Here is a 15,845-nt window from a genome sequence, read left to right as displayed (position 1 = left end):
TTATGGAATGGATGGATATGAGAAAAGGGAGGCGTATTTTGAATCCTAGGTCAATAGGGACTATGAGATATCATTCGATAAAGAAGACGCTCGATCAGGCCTGCCCAATATGAAGAGGGAATGAGGGATAAGGAGACGGGTGATGATAATAAGAACAGTATTGTATCAGTGCATGAGTGCAACTAATAAAATTCGAGAGTTTCGTCACGAGATAATATCAAATACATGCATTATGAAGAACTTTAGAATACGTGCCAGGGGTAGTCGAGGTCTATGCTCAGCTCGTAAGCAACGCCACCATATTATGAGGTGGCCTAGCGCAGGGTTTTTATTTTTTAAAAAGGGGCCTTGTCTCGAAGTTGCTAAGATTGTCTTTGACATCATCTGTCGCATATAAGGTGCGACTCTGAATTCGTTTTTATTGTGTTCAACAACAATTTTTGGTTCCATTATAATTGCTTAATCCGTTTTAATTTCCTTATGATCAATGCTTATAAGAAGACCAGAGACTGCGGTTTGCATCGGTCTACTTTCGAAGTGCTTTAGTACTGCCTACTACCTTACCCAGAAGCTCGGCAATCATGGCTGATGCCACTGTCAAGTCCGAAGCAGATAGTGTAGGAAAACCTATCACCATCCGACGCAGTGCGAGGAATGCTGGGAAGAATGGTGTAAATGTACCAATCAAACAAGAAAATCTGCCTGCGAACGTAGCAACACCTCCAGCAAATCGCCAAAGGAAAAGAGTTAGGGTCAAGAATGAGGATGAGGAAGAGACAGGCGAAGCTAAGCCTGTAACCAAGTCAGCGAAAAGAAAGGCTGCATCTACTGCTGCACCATCGCGGGTCAAAGCTGAGACACTCAGCCCCAGAAAAGACCTTGCAAGCAGGGCAAAGAAAGGCAGAAGCAAAGAGGGCAGCAAGGACAAGGGTACGGACAGGGACAGGGATAAGGAAGAGGAGCTCCGGGCGAAGAAACTGAAGTCCTACTCGCAATTCGCCAACACGTCGCCGTACCCGGACTTCCCGCAGCCAACGCCCGAGGAGTGCCAGCGCGCCTACGATGTCCTGGCCAAGCTTCACGGGGAGCGGAAGCGGCCGGAGAAGGTGCTCAGCGCGCCGAGGGACCGGGCCGGGTGCGGGGACTCGCCGTCGGTGCTGGACGCGCTGGTGCGCACGGTGCTCTCGCAGAACACGAGCAACAGCAACAGCGCGCGCGCGAAGCTCGACATGGACGCGGAATACGGCGGGTCGGACTCCGAGGAGCGGTGGGGGGCCATCGCTTCGGGCGGGGCCGCGAGGCTCGAGAAGGCGATCGCGAGGGGCGGGCTGGGCGGCGTCAAGAGCCGCGTCATCGTCGACATACTGAACCAGGTCAAGCTGCGCTACGGCAAGTACTCGCTGGACCACCTGCTCGAGATCGGGCTCGAGGCCCGCGGGGGGGACGACGACGACGAGCGGGCCATGCGGGAGCTCCTCTCGTTCCGCGGCGTGGGGCCCAAGACCGCGAGCTGCGTGCTGCTCTTCTGCGTGGGGCGCGCCAGCTTCGCCGTCGACACCCACGTCCACAGGCTGACGGGGATGATGGGGTGGCGGCCCGGGTCGGCGTCGCGGGACGAGGCGTTCTCCCACCTCGACGCGAGGGTGCCGGACCCGCTGAAGTACGGCTTGCACGTCCTGCTCATCGAGCACGGCCGGACGTGTGCCGAGTGCAAGGCCGGTGGGAAGAGCTTGGGGAAGTGCGAACTTAGACAGGCGTTCAAGAGGAAGAGTCGCGACGGAGAGGAGGAGATGGCCCGGACGGCGGAGGAGAAGAGCGCCAAGAGCGAAGAAGACGGCGGCGGCAATGGGGACGGGAAGTAAGGGTGCGAACCTACCAAAGTGAAGCGGGTAGTGGAGCTTACTTACTATGTTGTCGGATCAGTTGATAGGTCTAGATGAGGAGTCACTTAGTGCTTAGCTGGCGTTTGGTTGAAGTTTACATTCTCTCAAGTGCGAGAAGACCTAAGTTCTTGTCCTTCCTTCTTTACGATTATTCATAGAAATCTAGGGAAGATGTAGTCGGCTTTGGGCCTATTCTAACCTAACGTCTTCTGAGCTAGGTATTTTATCCCTCATCTCCGTATATCATCGCAATGTTCTCGGCGCATGTTCTCGCGTACCCTTACATTCGTTTCTAGGCTTTAATTATAGTTAGTTAGTCGATGTAGCGAGTAGTTGTATCGCATGCTTCATATAATGTCTCGCGCATAGGCCGACCGACTTACCCTAGCGGGAATTTCCTCATTATCCGAGAATGATTTCCAAGATGCTGCAAGCAATTGTGATATCTACCCGGTAGGTAGCAGTCAGGTTGCCTAGCGAGATTATAAGTTTGGACGATGAAAAACGTCAGTTCAATGTAAGACCCTGTGGCAGGATACTAAGTAGGTACGTAGGTGGTCACGCCTTTTATCTTCGATATTTTCTCTCATCTACTCAATATGACGTGCCTGTGCCAAGCTCAACAAGTGAGATACCCCCTTACCTACCTGACCTAAGGTAGGTAAGCCTGTAGCTTCTATTCTACCTAGTAGGTATTTTCCCTTAGAGGTACCCCATAGATATCCACCTGTGATAAGCTGATGTTGAATACCACTTTGTACGTAGGGTTTAAAGTCAAAACTTAGGTCTTGCCTTGGATGCGTCCTACTATATAGCTTTTTGAAAGCTAGATAGCTCAAGACTGTTCTCATTGAAAAGAAAGAAGAAAAAAGTAAAAGTGTGATACGGAGTGGGGAGTAGCGTTGACTGCGCAGACGCTGTAATGCTTCGTACTTTATAGAAGGCAGACTTGAAGAATTCGATAAATACCTTACCTTACCTTAGGTACCTAACCCAACGGCCTATGTAGATCTGTCAGATCTGTCAGATCTAGTAGCTCCACTTGGTCCACATCACGATTCCCCGACGCTGTCCTACGTTATTTACAATACATGAGCTTTTCCTTAGGCGCTTAAGGCATGTATTGAAAGGGACTAAAAAGAGTAGATTTTCACAATTAAACCCTATCAAATCAGACACCAGCTATCTAAAGAAAGACAACACATAAAAAACTAAGAAATTGGTTTGGTACTCTTTTTTTTATTGTTCCCTATTCTTGTTTCTTTTCGTGGAGTTTGTACTTTGCGAGCTTGGGGCGGCAGTCGTCATGGTGATAGATTCAATGTGGTGTAGTGATGTAATTATGACTCTCATCGCTTCTATATACTTCCGCGCAGATGTGGTGCTTCGGAACGAATTAATCAAAAGTAGCTTGAATTTTTCCCCCCCTTTTAGATTGTTACAGAGGATAGCATATATTCGCATTTGATAAATTGACCCGTAATACCTGTTATTCCACATGTCTAGTTGCCCGTTAACCTCTCATTTCCTCTACCTATATCCAGAGCTTCCTCTCGGAAGCGTAATGAAGCGGCACCACCGGATAGTCAACCTCCATCCTGCGTATGGATCCTCCAAGAAACCCCCAACAGCCTGATGATTTGGCACCCACAGGACCTCCGTCATGGAGGCCAGATCTTCCCCATCATTTCTTACAAGTCGGCTCCGGTGCTGGTCCCACCATACCGGAATTCGGGTCTGCATTACCGCTGCCAGGACAGCAACAACATCAACATGAAGGATTGAGTCATCTTGCTTCTGCCGCAGCTATTTCCGGCACATATGATCTGCCATCTGCGACATCGCCATCCAGGACGTCACCATTGGGTCCACAGGTATTAAATCAACCTGGGCCTTCCGCTTTCATAACTAATGAAAGCCTCACGCATGGAGTACCTCCTGATAGCGCTCAGAGAAGAGAGCAAATAAGGGCTAAGCGCCGTGTTCCCAATTCCCAGCGAAAGAGGACTCAAGTAAGTTGCGACGCTTGCAAGACGCGAAGATGCAAGTGTGTGCGTTTGAAAGTTTCCCCAGAATCCAATAATAACACAACCGCACCTGGTGAACAACCTCCTTGTAAGTTATGTGTCGAGACCGGGATTCCGTGTGTGACCACATTGCCACGAAAGCAACGGGTCTATGGCAGCGTTGAGAACTTGGATAAAAGATATCGTGCCCTTGAGGCATTGGTATTTGGCGTATTTCCCGAACTAAACTCGAGAGCGACCGCGGAGGAACTAGTGGCATTTGGGGGGGAGAGAAGGATACCTATGCCTGACTTCGGTGAATCGCCCGACCTGTCTCAGGCTTCGTCGGCCGAAGCTTTTGTGCAGCAGCCGGAGACATCTCAGACTCCCAAACCAGACCCAGACCCGTCAAAGGAAGCGGAATACCCGAACCTAATTATAGCTGGAACTGACCATGAAAAGACCATACTGCCGCCGTCTTACCTCATGGGATTTGCGTCAAGGGCGATTCCACAGCTTCCGCCTGAATCCCCGAATACTTCTGCGGACACTTGTGAAGAGAATACAGGCTTGATAACCGATGCTAGTGGCCGACCACATTACATTGGATCGTGTGGAAGTCTTGCTTTCTTTAGCAAAATGCGCGATATCTTTGCACAGAAGTTTTCCGAAGGAGCGAGCTCAGACGAATCCGCGCGGCCGGGCCATGACTCTAGAAGTGATGGTGGGCTCCTTAAAAACAATCCGTTGACTGCTTCTCTGGGTGGAACTGGTGATCGTGGGCGACACGTCCCGTCCCCGCCGCAACAGTATTCTTCCGGTTCATTAAATAAAGTTCTAGACCATCTTGATGGCGACTCCCCTCCTAAAATCTGCGAAGATATGTTAAAGGACCACCCAAACGACCCAGAGTTTTGGAGGTATCGCAAACGAGTGTCTCAACTTGACTTGCCCCCTAAAGAGCGAGCAGATGCCTGTGTTCACGCTTTTTTCCACCACGTTCATCCCAACTTTATCTTATTCCACCGGCTTACTTTCCAGACCGCCTACGAAAAAATGTGGCGCTGCTGGGAATCACACAGGGGGAAAAACGCGAAAGGCCGCGTCAGGGAAATTTCCGTGTCAGTAGGATGGCTATGTTGCTTGTATATGATAATTATCCTGGGATCTCGATCCCTCCCCCAGAATGCCGACTCAGTCGACTTTCAACGGAAATGGTTTGGGAAGGTTGAGCAGCTGCCACCACTTCTCGGTACCTCAAGCCTTCCAAACGTATGCGCATATATGCTCCTCTCGCTATATTATCACAACACCAACGACAGAACTAGCGCATGGACGCACCACGGAGTAGCTTGCCGACTAGCTATAGCGCTTGGGATGCATCGTGAAAGTGCTTCAGGAATATTCGATCCCGTAGAGAGACAATCTAGAAAGTTGGCTTGGTGGACATTGTACGACTTTGAGCAATTTCTATGCTGTTCGCTAGGGCGACCCAGTGCGATTGATGACCGGGAAATGGACGTCGGGGTTCCTAATGAAGATTATCTGGACGCGAATGTTCCTCCCCCTCGGTATATAGAGCATTCGGCTCAACTGAACATGTTACTCGCTGCAATTCGACGCGGAATTTTCGATCCTGGATTTGCCCCGGGTAGGATGTATGCGCGAGCCTTGGAGTTTTTGGGGGTTGTCTCAGACTGGGAGGATACATTACCAAGAGGACTGAGGCCCGTGCCGTATGAGGCCTCAAATGGGAATGACAACCAGTGGAGGAGTGTCCTATTACTTAATATTCGATATCAACATGTGCTCTGCTTCTTGACGCGCCCATTCCTCTTGGAGACGATTCAATCTGCAGATGGCGAGATTCCCCTGGGCCCCGATGCGCCCAAGATACGAGCTTTAAGCAAAGTCTGTTTAACTGGGGCGATGCGCTGTGGGAATTTGATTGTTAATTTATGGCGCGCAGGCCTTATAAACGGTGTCACATGGATAGATATCTACTATGCATTTACGTCTAGCTTGGATATATCCTTAGCATTGCTTTCCCCAGATTCGCTGTGCCAAGACGAAGGCCGGGAGGACATTGTCAAGCCTCACCTCATACAGAGTTATACCATAGAAGAGATGCGAAATGCTGTGAGGCAGCTATGCGAGGTTATGTCGACTATTGAGGTTTGCGGAACCAATGCTCGGTTTGCAAAGGCAGCGTTCGAGTTTGCGATTGCTCTGGAAATTATCCCAGGGGAGAGTATTCTCTCCTTAGGCCTGCCCCTGCCCGAGTCGAAGACGAGAGAGCGGCATAAGAGATCTAATGAGGACAGTCCCACAATCAACGTAGGAAAAGGGGGACAAGGATTTGTCCAAGGTCAGAGGCAGGGAGAAGATGATAGTAAAGTTGACCAAGGCATGACTGGTATGCCTGGATACTACCCTACGGGTGATATGAATATGAATTTTCAGGGCAACTTAGTTTATCCCCCAGTGGACACAATGGGGGACGTGCGATGGGATATGTGAGTCAGCGCTGCACCAACGCAACACCAAGCTATTCCGCTTCATACCTTTTTTTTTAAAAAAAAGCTGATCCGAAACTTCATAGGATACTGCAGCCGTCGCAATGGAATGGAGCCGCCATAAATATGGACATGGACTGGATGTGGCAATGCCCAAATCAAAGCTGGCATGGTAACGTATATGAAGACCAATAACTCCTAATGGCGATTATCAAGACGCACCCCTTGTAATGGATCGTGTAGTACAATCCTTGTTACTTCTTGAAGAAGAGTTCTTCGAGCGTACCATCACCTATTGTAAGTCGCAGCAATGGAAGATATGAAACATAACCAGGTTCCCGGTACAAACAGCTTGATAGGGAAATGCAGGGTCACAGGTTCGCGCACCTCCTCCTTCTATTTGGATTTCTAACCAACTTGAATTTTCTTACACCAATCTCTTCCATGTTGAACCTGCCAGTCACAAAGCCACACCTCTATAGCCATACTGACAAATCCAGCGATGCATATGCCTGCGCTATCGCTAACGCTAGTTGCCCCAAGACTAAACTCCCGCTCAGAAGTCGGGACATTTTGCATGATTTCAGCAAACGTATTAACATATACCGCCCCACCCAGCAGGCCTTCCCAGAATATAACAACGAAAACAACATAGGCGTTTGGGAGAAAAGGTAGTAGCGCATGGAGAGTTAAGAGCACTAGGTTGCCTATCTGAAGAAAAGAAGGGATATATAGGTGCTTGATGCGGATGAACGCGATTGATGAGCGGGAAATGAAAACGCCGAGCTGGTACAAGAACCCGTACATGGGATAAAAGTCTCGGTACTCCTTAAAGGGGGTTGACTCTATGGGGAACAATAAGGTTGGAGAGACGCCCTGGTTTATAGTGTATTCAGCAACATACACCAACAATAGCGGTAGCATGTATGGGAAAAATAAGGATTTGGCCCGCTGGATATTAGATTTTAGCCTCGATAGAGAATCCATTCTGTCCACTGGAAGTCTTGTAGATATAGGCGACCGCTCGGGAGTGAGAAGACTGGAGGTGGCATTGACCGCTGGCAAGTCATCTTCAACATCATCTTGCCTCGTATCCTGATCCGGGACCGTCTGATAACCCTTCACTCGTTTGCTTTGACGGAGCGGCTCTCTAGGCAATATCAGGAAAAAGCTGATAAACATGATGACGGGTAAAAAGGCCGAAGCTAGTAGAGTATCCCTGACGGAGAAACCGATCCAGACAGTGAACATGACGTACAATCCCGCGCCAACGAGACCAGCTGCACCAGTACCACTCCCCCAAGCGGCCAAACTCATATGTCCGTAATAATGAGTTAGGCCAAGGAAACTCAGCTCCCCTGCGCCGCTTGATAAGCTCGCGAATATTACGCCAGCCATCTTGACGCCGACAGATTTATCTGACGGTGTAAGAGCGATCATGAACATGCCGAGAGACGAACTAGCGACGAAGAAGATTATCCGCAGCCAATATGGAACTTTATGAATGAAGTAGGGCGCAATCAATTTGGTTAGAAATGAGGGAAGAACATCGGCGAGTAGGACAACCCCCTTGGGTACGTCGGATCCAACCAGGTCCAGAGCTGCAGAGAGGATAATTACATAGAGGACATTGTTGATTAAACCTTGAATTCGTCAGTAACACGCATGATAAACGTATGCGGCGGTCAAGAAAAAAAAGAAAAGAGAAGTACCAAAGAGCCAAAATGCAACCAATATAGACGTGTCAGTATTTCGAAAGATGGATGCGATTCGAGCCCGGTAAAGGGCCCAAGACGACGAAGGGGAGCCAGGCATAGGTAAGAGACCTGAAGACGCCGGTGAGCGGCTCATCATTGGGCGCGTGTGGTGTGTAGAGCGAATACGGCACGGATATATATAAGGTACCTATATAATGAATATACAGTATATGATGTTATATGCTACAAGTTTACATATTGGACGAGATCTCGGTTAGACTAGGTTGGGTTTGAGATGCACATGCAAGGAACATTGAATGTAAGGATGAAAAAGGTATGAGGCAGGTTGAAGTGAAGCAGGTGAAGTACAGGAGGAGTACAGGAGGACTGGTCCAAATAAGTGCCACGCTTGTTAAGACACCGTGTGGCTGTGGCGAGAGCACGAGGACTGGGGATCCCTGTTATCGATAATCTAGTCCCACCTCACATTAGATACCTACATAGTGCATCTAGTACATTTTTAGTCATTTTCACCTTGTCTTATTGACAAAATCGCTTCAACGTTGTGTTTATTAGTAGAAAAAATAAAATCAAAGGCTTTTGGCCAGCTAGAACCTTAGAATAAACTGCTCCCGAAACTCGGTAGGCCTCCCAGTTGTGACTTGAGCGTTTTTACTTGATAGGTCCATGATAATAGTGAATAGAGTCTGGGCCTCGGAACCGGCTCCTTGCTTTCTATTGATAGAAGCAGGATAGCCCTCAGTGTCCTTGAAGATTTCGAATATTCTGTCCAAAGTTGGCTCAGGTATTTGGGCTGCGAGTTCACGCACTCGAGCAAGACGGGATGGGGAATCATTTAGCCATAAAGGCTCATCTATACCTGAATTATCCAGAAGAATATGGTTCGTGTGGCACACTCGTCCGTCCTCGCCCATAGGTAACTCCTTCACCCAAGTACTTGTACACTCGAGGCCAACAAACCCCGTTGCATCTCCTATTAATATATGACCGCCTCCAGCAACGCCAAAAGATTTGACCATTTCCACCGCATCCTCCCGGCATTTTGATTCCAGCACAGCACGGAGGGCAAAGTGGATGGGCCACCTGGATCGATCAAGGCCCCGGCAGCGGATAGCATTCAGACAACAGCCAATACCGTTCGAATTGAGCCCTATTTTCCCTATAATACCAGCTTCGGTTACCATCGCGATATCCGGAAACTCAGTGCCCGGCTGTGAAATGTAGCATATTATGAGGTTTGGACCTTGTTCTACCTTCCAATCCCAATTCTGGCTGAGAAAGGCTTTCGATCCAGCCAACCAGCCCAAGCTCGTACAACCGTCACTGGGGGTGTCAGTAACCCCACTGCGTTTATCGGAGAAGAGACCGAAAACTATCTCGGACCGTATATTCAATGCTAGGATATCTAGAAACGGTATGCACGCCCCATCGGCAATGCCATTGATCTCTTCTAGGTAACGAGCTGCGAATTGCTTTAATATTTCCGAGTAACTCAACGCTTCCTGTACAACCTCTGTCCAGCTCATCGAGCAAGACTTCGCAAATAGTTCTGCATAGAAATCGATTGATCCTGCTATTTGTTTCTTGGCGAGCTTACCATGTGTGAACCCAATCTGGTCAGATATTAGCTTTGGCAGGTTGGAGACAACTCTTGGATAATTATAACTACCTCGTAAGGAGTGCCGGTGCATCGAATTTCGAGCATAATGTATATTATATATTGTCAAGAGTAGCGATAAAAAGGGTTCTACAATTTCATAAATTTCATAAGCTGTCTGATACTTCCACCTAGTGTGTTGAGAGGAAGAAGCCGCTGAACATCACGAGTTGCTTCTCCGCACAAAAGGAGAAAGGGTATTACCTAAAAGCTACAAGCTAGGGTGTTTGAAATACTACCTATTCGCATGATGACGAATTGCTTACATTAGGTAGGTACCTAAGATATCGAGTAGATCTAGAGTAGTATACGATAACGCACCTGCATAGCGAAGTGCCATAAATGATCAGTTTAGGAAAGGCTTCAAACATCTTTGTATGAGTTATAAAGTACCTTAGCGTCTTGGGGGGGGGGGGGGGGTTTCTTAAACCGTATATATACCAGCTCAATATTTCGAATCGTATATACGGCTTATGATAATGAATGGCTCAAATTTATCAACGTATCCATGTTTCCACGATTCATTAGTTGAATGGTATCCTTGCGGCTCCCCCGCCTAACGTTATAAATTTGTAAAACGTACACCTTTTAGAGCCATATAGATACGGCTCAATCAAATAAGCCGTATGAGGTATACAGCTTAATAGGCTTACACGTTACAAGTCAATTGACTAGATTCAATTGACTAGATTCATCTCATTCAGTAAACTAAATTCAATTCAATTGATTCAGTATGTGTGGCCTTGCATACGGCCTTGTATGTTGTATGTGGTGGTGGCGGTGGTGGTAGGCGCGAAGCTGCCTATTAGATGCATATATACCCCAATAAGGGTGTCACACGTACGCGCGTAACGTAATATCTAACGTAAACGTTTCGTAGTCATTGGTCTATTTGAAAAGTGCTTGTGACTTGTATGTAATCTTGTAACTTGTAAAATGTAAAATGAAATGACATGTTAAAAAAAAAGTATCGCATCATTCAATTAGTATGGTTGTACTATATAGTTGAAATGGTGCGGTACTTCCTTTTTCATATATGCTTGTAAACCATATGAACGGTTCGAATTTTTTTGAGCGGCTTAACCATTTTAAGCGGTTTAGCTATTTTAAGTTGTAAATATATAGTAAAATTTTTTTAAATTATTTAAATAAGTTTAACGTTTAAAAATACAAACGCGATATTTTCCATTTATAGTATAAAGTGTTTTAATTTTTTAAAATATTAAAATATAAAAAATATATTTAAATTAAATATAATAAATTTATATTTAAATTTATTAAAATATTTATTAAAAAAGCTTAAAGTTTTTTTTTTATATAAATTAAATATAAAATTTAAATTAATAATTAATAAATTTAAAAATAAATAATTAAATATATAAAAACGTTTAATAATTATATAAAATATTTTTTTATTATATTATTTTATTTTATTATTTTTTTTAAATAATTTTATTAATGCTCATTTAAATTATTATTAATTAGTAATATTAAATTATTATATAATATTTAATAATTTATTAAATTCTTTTATAATTTAATTAAATTAAAATATTTTAAATTAATTTTTTATTTTTTTTTTATAAATTAATTTATATATTATATATATTAAATAATATTATATTTTAATAATTATAAATTTTTACATTAAATTAAATTCATATAACATTATACTATATATATAATGCATATAATAAGCATTATGCGTATAATGCAATATAATAAATTTATTATACGCATTATGTGCATCTCTAGCCCACTACCTAAGGCTCGGGAGGCCCCACTTAGAATTTTCTAATATAATATGCGCCATGACGACTGCTAAAAATTGAAACGGCTTCCTTTAAACCCTCCCTCTTTTTCTAGCCATAGACGACATAGTTGCATCACCTCCCCCCTCTCCCCGATCATGATCTTCCAGCGCCAAGTGAGAGCCGTGAGCGAGTTCAAACTTGGGATGCATCAGGTACTAGGCCACCCATTGCCATTCGCTGTCTGCTATTTGTCATTCATGATCTAAAGCTAAGGTAGGGTCGTAAGGAAAAGAGTCCTGACATAGAGCCAGCGATGTTGCCAGGCTAGGCGGACTAGGAATATCTAGTCTACCGCCCTACATCTGACCTTGGAGAGCCTTGCCGCATTGATTGCCGTCCATCTATTTTTATACTAAGGTTATAAGAGTCCATTCTTCCTGTCGCAATGGATCGCGTTCGTTTCTTGAACGATTATAGACCCGTGAATACTACGAGATCACTTGCTAATATCACAAAACCCCATTGTCGATAAACTACCAACGGCACCGTCAATAGAGGCCGATTTCATAGCCGAACTTCCACGGACGAGCGAGCGTTACCTTGTAAAAATGGTTACATGCTACAAGTATACCGGCGCGGATGACATGCAGAATCGTACACGACAAGAACGTCGGTTTGAAGAGACCGAACACGAGCTGCCAGACTTCTCTCCCTTCAAACCAGCGCTGACCCCGACCGATAAAGTCCTTCAGCTTTTTTCATACTTGGGAAAGAAGAATCCCTTCCCTCGCTCCGTCACAGACCAAGACACCCTTTGGCTCCTTGACAACACCGCTTATCGCAACGAGCATACGGGGAAATGGGAAGCTGAATTTGTCTCGGCCGTCTTCTCTCAGCATTCTTCTTGCGTCGTTGTCGACGCAGTGAACGCTATCGCTAGTAAAATCAAACTAGACGAGAAGGACCCGAATTATCCTATTATCAAAGAGCGTATCAAACCATTTTTACAAGACATCAAGCCGGGTACCCAGGCGAAGGCACTTCAAGGAGGGAAGACGCCTCTCAAGCTTGGCCCTGGTGGCAGGAATGGCATTAGCAGTGATATTAAAGGGCTTCCTGATAGTAAAGGCGGCGGCCACCTCGTTCCCACATTTGCCGAAGTCCCGAAAGGTACCAACGGCCTTCTGGAAATGAAGACATTTTACGCCGATCCGGAAGGCTGGGGCGTGATATCCGGTATACATTGAATTCTCTGCAAGAATGTGATAGAAACTGACAGTAGCAAAAGATATAGATGATACGATCAAGATTACTCAGACTAGTGACCCCATCGGTATTCTACGGACAACCTTTCTTGATAAACCGGAAGTCTGCTCCGGTATGCCCGAGCTATACCGGTTCATCCAGTCTCTTGTCCAAGAGTCCACCCCCTGGTTCTACTTGTCAGCTTCGCCGTACAATCTATATCCGTTCCTGCGAGACTTCCGCGAACAGAATTATCCACACGGCACCATCATTCTTCGTGATGCTAGCTGGATGAGTTTGCCAGGGTTGCTTACAACTCTAACTCTCGGTACAGAAGATTACAAAGTTGACCGGATGGAAAAAATACACTCGTGGCTTCCGAAAAGGAAGATGATCTGCATTGGAGATTCAACTCAATCTGATCCTGAAGCTTACGGCGAAATGTGAGTCGGGTCCTCGTTAATTGGGATTTGTTCCTCTAGCTAATTTTGAATAAATTCTAGTTATCGGGCGTACCCTGGCTGGGTGAAGTTGATTTTCATCCGTAAAGTGGAAGACATCGCGGCTATTGGCATAGAGGCCAAAAATGAGCCAGAAAGATTCGAAAAAGCCTTTAAGGATGTCCCTCGTGATGTTTGGCATGTATTCTCGGACCCAGCTGAGTGTCGCAACTCTATTCAGGATGCCGTGACGAGATCATCTTGACATGATGAAATAAATAGTAGCGCCGGGCTTTTCCTTGCGAGTTTCGTACAATGCTAGATACATTGGAATTCATCCGAGGGGACATTTGCGTTGGTCCCGGCCAATAAATAATTCTTTTTCCTAATACTCATATTCATACTCATACTCATAAGGTTGCTTTTCGTGTCTCTTTAAGACAAGTAACGGCAGACACTTATGATGTCAAAAAGCCATAACGTCCGTCATACGATTGATATAGTTCCCCCGCACAACTTTACATCTTACATGCAGAGAGTATCCACTCAAGGGCCTTCCATCCAATCCTTCTATCTCACGGCTATGCCGGAATTTGTAACGCCCGCGGTTAACTACCTCTAGGTAGGTAATTTATGCGCTTAAAGACAGATAATCCCCGTGGAACTTCTTTCTTTATAGCTTTCACCACACGATCTCCTCACCTCCGTTCTCATGCCCCTATTGGTTTTCTCTTATTTATGTTCAGTCGCCGAATATTCTCTACTGTAGCCCTTACAACATCTCAGCGAATATCTTCATTCGCTAAACACTCTACGCGGCAATTACAAATCCACTGCCTTTCTTCCCTGTCTTACTCCAATATGTCTGCTCCGAAGCGTCAGAAGTCCAGCAAAGATGTGCCATACGAGCTAATTTATTGGCCTGGCATCCCTGGTCGCGGTGAACATATCCGCTTGGCGCTCGAAGAGGGGGGGGCCACATACACGGATACAGCGCAAACCGAGAAGGGCATGGAGCAAGTAACAGCGCAAATCGCTGAAAGTAACGTGGGCGATGATTTAAACCCGCCACCTTTCGCCCCTCCCATCCTCCGTCATGGTGACCTCCTTATCTCCCAGACTCCAAATATCTTACTATACCTTGGCCCGCGACTTGGGCTGGTGCCAAGCGAAGATGATGAGGAGCACCCAGACGCGTTGTACAAGGTCAACGAACTCGCTCTGACAGCACTCGATGGTTTGAGCAACGAAGTTCATGACTGTCACCACCCTATCGCTACGGGGTTGTACTACGAGGACCAGAAGGAAGAAGCTAAACGAAAGAGCAAGGATTTCGTAGAGAACCGTCTTCCTAAGTTTCTAGGCTACTTTGAGCGCGTACTGCAGGGCAAGGCAAGCGGGGAAGGGCCGTGGCTTTACGGCGGTCAGTTGACGTATGCGGATCTGGTGTTGTTCCAGGTGAGCCCTCTTCATTCTTCCCCTTTTTATTTTATTTCCCCCTTCACGTAGCTTCGCCGCCCAACTCAGGTATTACGTGAATCGAACAACGCTGATATGTATCCTAGTGTATTGATGGCACGAAGTTCACCTTCAGAAAGGCCATGTCCGCAGCCGAGAAGTTAGGCAAGTACGCGCATGTATTCAAACTGTATGACGCCGTGAAGGAACGTCCTAGGATTAGTGCGTACCTGGCTAGTAAAAGGAGACAGGACTACTCAATGGGTATCTATCGTTACTATGATGAGTTAGACTTCGGGCCCGAGGGCCGAGATTAAGTTGTGAATGAAATATATTTCCCTTGAATAGTCGAGGGGTCTAAGGAAAACTTTTGCGATTTGATGGCTTGTTACCATACTAGTGAGGGTTTTTTTTTATTTTTTTTTTAGTATAAGAGCAACTAGGTGATGTGAAGTAGGTACTAGCAGAGGAGTAGTAAGTGGTTTAGAATATCTAGCACAGTTTCCCCTTCGCCAGCCAGCTAGCATAGGTAGATGTACGACCAACTTTTTGGAGACTACTTTGAGCCGGGTAAGCTACCTGTAGTTAAATTGATTAATGTCTCCCTTACCAGAGCGACTGCGTATATCGGTCCGTTACCAAGCTTATGGAATTATAACCCATTGTGTATTGCAGCATGTCAAATCCTATACCAGACAAAAGAAGTTTAGATAGCTTCTTTATGTTGACTTATCACATATAAAATCAATGCGAATTCACTTGAATGCAGGCGATTAACTTGCCTAGGTACCTATAGATGAGGCAAACACTAGCGAGGGAATGGAATGGGGCGCAAAATCGGCTGATAACTTCCAAGTACCGCTTGATATTATCAATATCGTGCGATTCTTAATTAAAAGATTATATCCTAATCAAGTAATGCTATTTATAACAAGCCTGTGTTTTCCCTCTCCAAGTGCATTGTTTTTTTTCTCAACGGCGACGTACCTGCAGTCCGTCATAAGGTTGTAACCATAATGTTCGGGCTACCCGGGCCTCTCTCCTTAACCATATCGTGCGGACTATTCGTTTCCTGAGGAAATCAGATACGTAACCAACAGTTTTAAAAATGACCCCTTCGCCACTCCCGCACCCAGGTAATAATTAATAATTGCTGGCGATGGTTCTA

The 15,845-nt window shown here is 45.8% G+C and overlaps 6 protein-coding genes across 6 annotated transcripts; 4 read left to right on the top strand and 2 right to left on the bottom strand.

Annotated features, from left to right (window-relative positions):
• Positions 1-253: 253 nt before the first annotated feature.
• Positions 254-2,247, top strand: F4812DRAFT_193215 (DNA glycosylase). Its single transcript, XM_047930151.1, has one exon. It carries the CDS (start codon positions 582-584, stop codon positions 1,860-1,862), a length of 1,281 nt encoding a protein of 426 aa, XP_047794117.1. The 5' UTR covers positions 254-581; the 3' UTR covers positions 1,863-2,247.
• Positions 2,248-2,928: 681 nt separating this feature from the next.
• F4812DRAFT_193125 (fungal-specific transcription factor domain-containing protein) lies at positions 2,929-6,611 on the top strand. Its single transcript, XM_047930149.1, has one exon. It carries the CDS (start codon positions 3,488-3,490, stop codon positions 6,407-6,409), a length of 2,922 nt encoding a protein of 973 aa, XP_047794116.1. The 5' UTR covers positions 2,929-3,487; the 3' UTR covers positions 6,410-6,611.
• Positions 6,612-6,813: 202 nt separating this feature from the next.
• On the bottom strand, positions 6,814-8,259 carry F4812DRAFT_449686 (Batten's disease protein Cln3; the record flags this gene model as incomplete). Its single annotated transcript, XM_047936002.1, has 2 exons — positions 6,814-8,048; positions 8,118-8,259. 2 exons carry the CDS (start codon positions 8,257-8,259, stop codon positions 6,814-6,816), a joined length of 1,377 nt encoding a protein of 458 aa, XP_047794115.1.
• A 395-nt stretch (positions 8,260-8,654) lies between these two features.
• On the bottom strand, positions 8,655-10,149 carry F4812DRAFT_415521 (AAT-domain-containing protein). Its single transcript, XM_047932984.1, has 2 exons — positions 9,793-10,149; positions 8,655-9,736 (listed from the first exon to the last, which is right to left on the bottom strand). Exons 1-2 carry the CDS (start codon positions 9,826-9,828, stop codon positions 8,711-8,713), a joined length of 1,062 nt encoding a protein of 353 aa, XP_047794114.1. The 5' UTR covers positions 9,829-10,149; the 3' UTR covers positions 8,655-8,710.
• Positions 10,150-11,596: 1,447 nt separating this feature from the next.
• F4812DRAFT_193036 (uncharacterized protein) lies at positions 11,597-13,668 on the top strand. Its single transcript, XM_047930148.1, has 4 exons — positions 11,597-11,746; positions 11,812-12,770; positions 12,823-13,222; positions 13,283-13,668. Exons 2-4 carry the CDS (start codon positions 12,143-12,145, stop codon positions 13,482-13,484), a joined length of 1,230 nt encoding a protein of 409 aa, XP_047794113.1. The 5' UTR covers positions 11,597-11,746; positions 11,812-12,142; the 3' UTR covers positions 13,485-13,668.
• A 412-nt stretch (positions 13,669-14,080) lies between these two features.
• F4812DRAFT_455901 (glutathione S-transferase domain-containing protein) lies at positions 14,081-14,994 on the top strand (the record flags this gene model as incomplete). The annotated part of the gene is made up of 2 exons (XM_047936899.1): positions 14,081-14,677; positions 14,785-14,994. 2 exons carry the CDS (start codon positions 14,081-14,083, stop codon positions 14,992-14,994), a joined length of 807 nt encoding a protein of 268 aa, XP_047794112.1.
• Between the last annotated feature and the right edge of the window lie 851 nt (positions 14,995-15,845).

This window comes from Daldinia caldariorum (genome assembly GCF_022478825.1).
Source record: "Daldinia caldariorum strain CBS 122874 unplaced genomic scaffold F4812scaffold_2, whole genome shotgun sequence".
Lineage (NCBI taxonomy): Eukaryota > Fungi > Ascomycota > Sordariomycetes > Xylariales > Hypoxylaceae > Daldinia > Daldinia caldariorum.
The sequence above is the reverse complement of the archived record's forward strand: the minus strand, read 5'-3'. Positions and strand labels throughout refer to the sequence as shown.

Coding starts and splice junctions, on each gene's coding strand:
- F4812DRAFT_193215 (XM_047930151.1), top strand. CDS start 582: ATGGCTGATGCCACTGTCAAGTCCGAAGCAGATAGTGTAGGAAAACCT.
- F4812DRAFT_193125 (XM_047930149.1), top strand. CDS start 3,488: ATGGATCCTCCAAGAAACCCCCAACAGCCTGATGATTTGGCACCCACA.
- F4812DRAFT_415521 (XM_047932984.1), bottom strand. CDS start 9,828: ATGCTCGAAATTCGATGCACCGGCACTCCTTACGAG. Junction 9,737..9,792: donor GCACCGGCACTCCTTACGAG/GTAGTTATAATT, acceptor ATATCTGACCAG/ATTGGGTTCACACATGGTAA.
- F4812DRAFT_193036 (XM_047930148.1), top strand. CDS start 12,143: ATGGTTACATGCTACAAGTATACCGGCGCGGATGACATGCAGAATCGT. Junction 12,771..12,822: donor AGGCTGGGGCGTGATATCCG/GTATACATTGAA, acceptor CAGTAGCAAAAG/ATATAGATGATACGATCAAG. Junction 13,223..13,282: donor CCTGAAGCTTACGGCGAAAT/GTGAGTCGGGTC, acceptor AATAAATTCTAG/TTATCGGGCGTACCCTGGCT.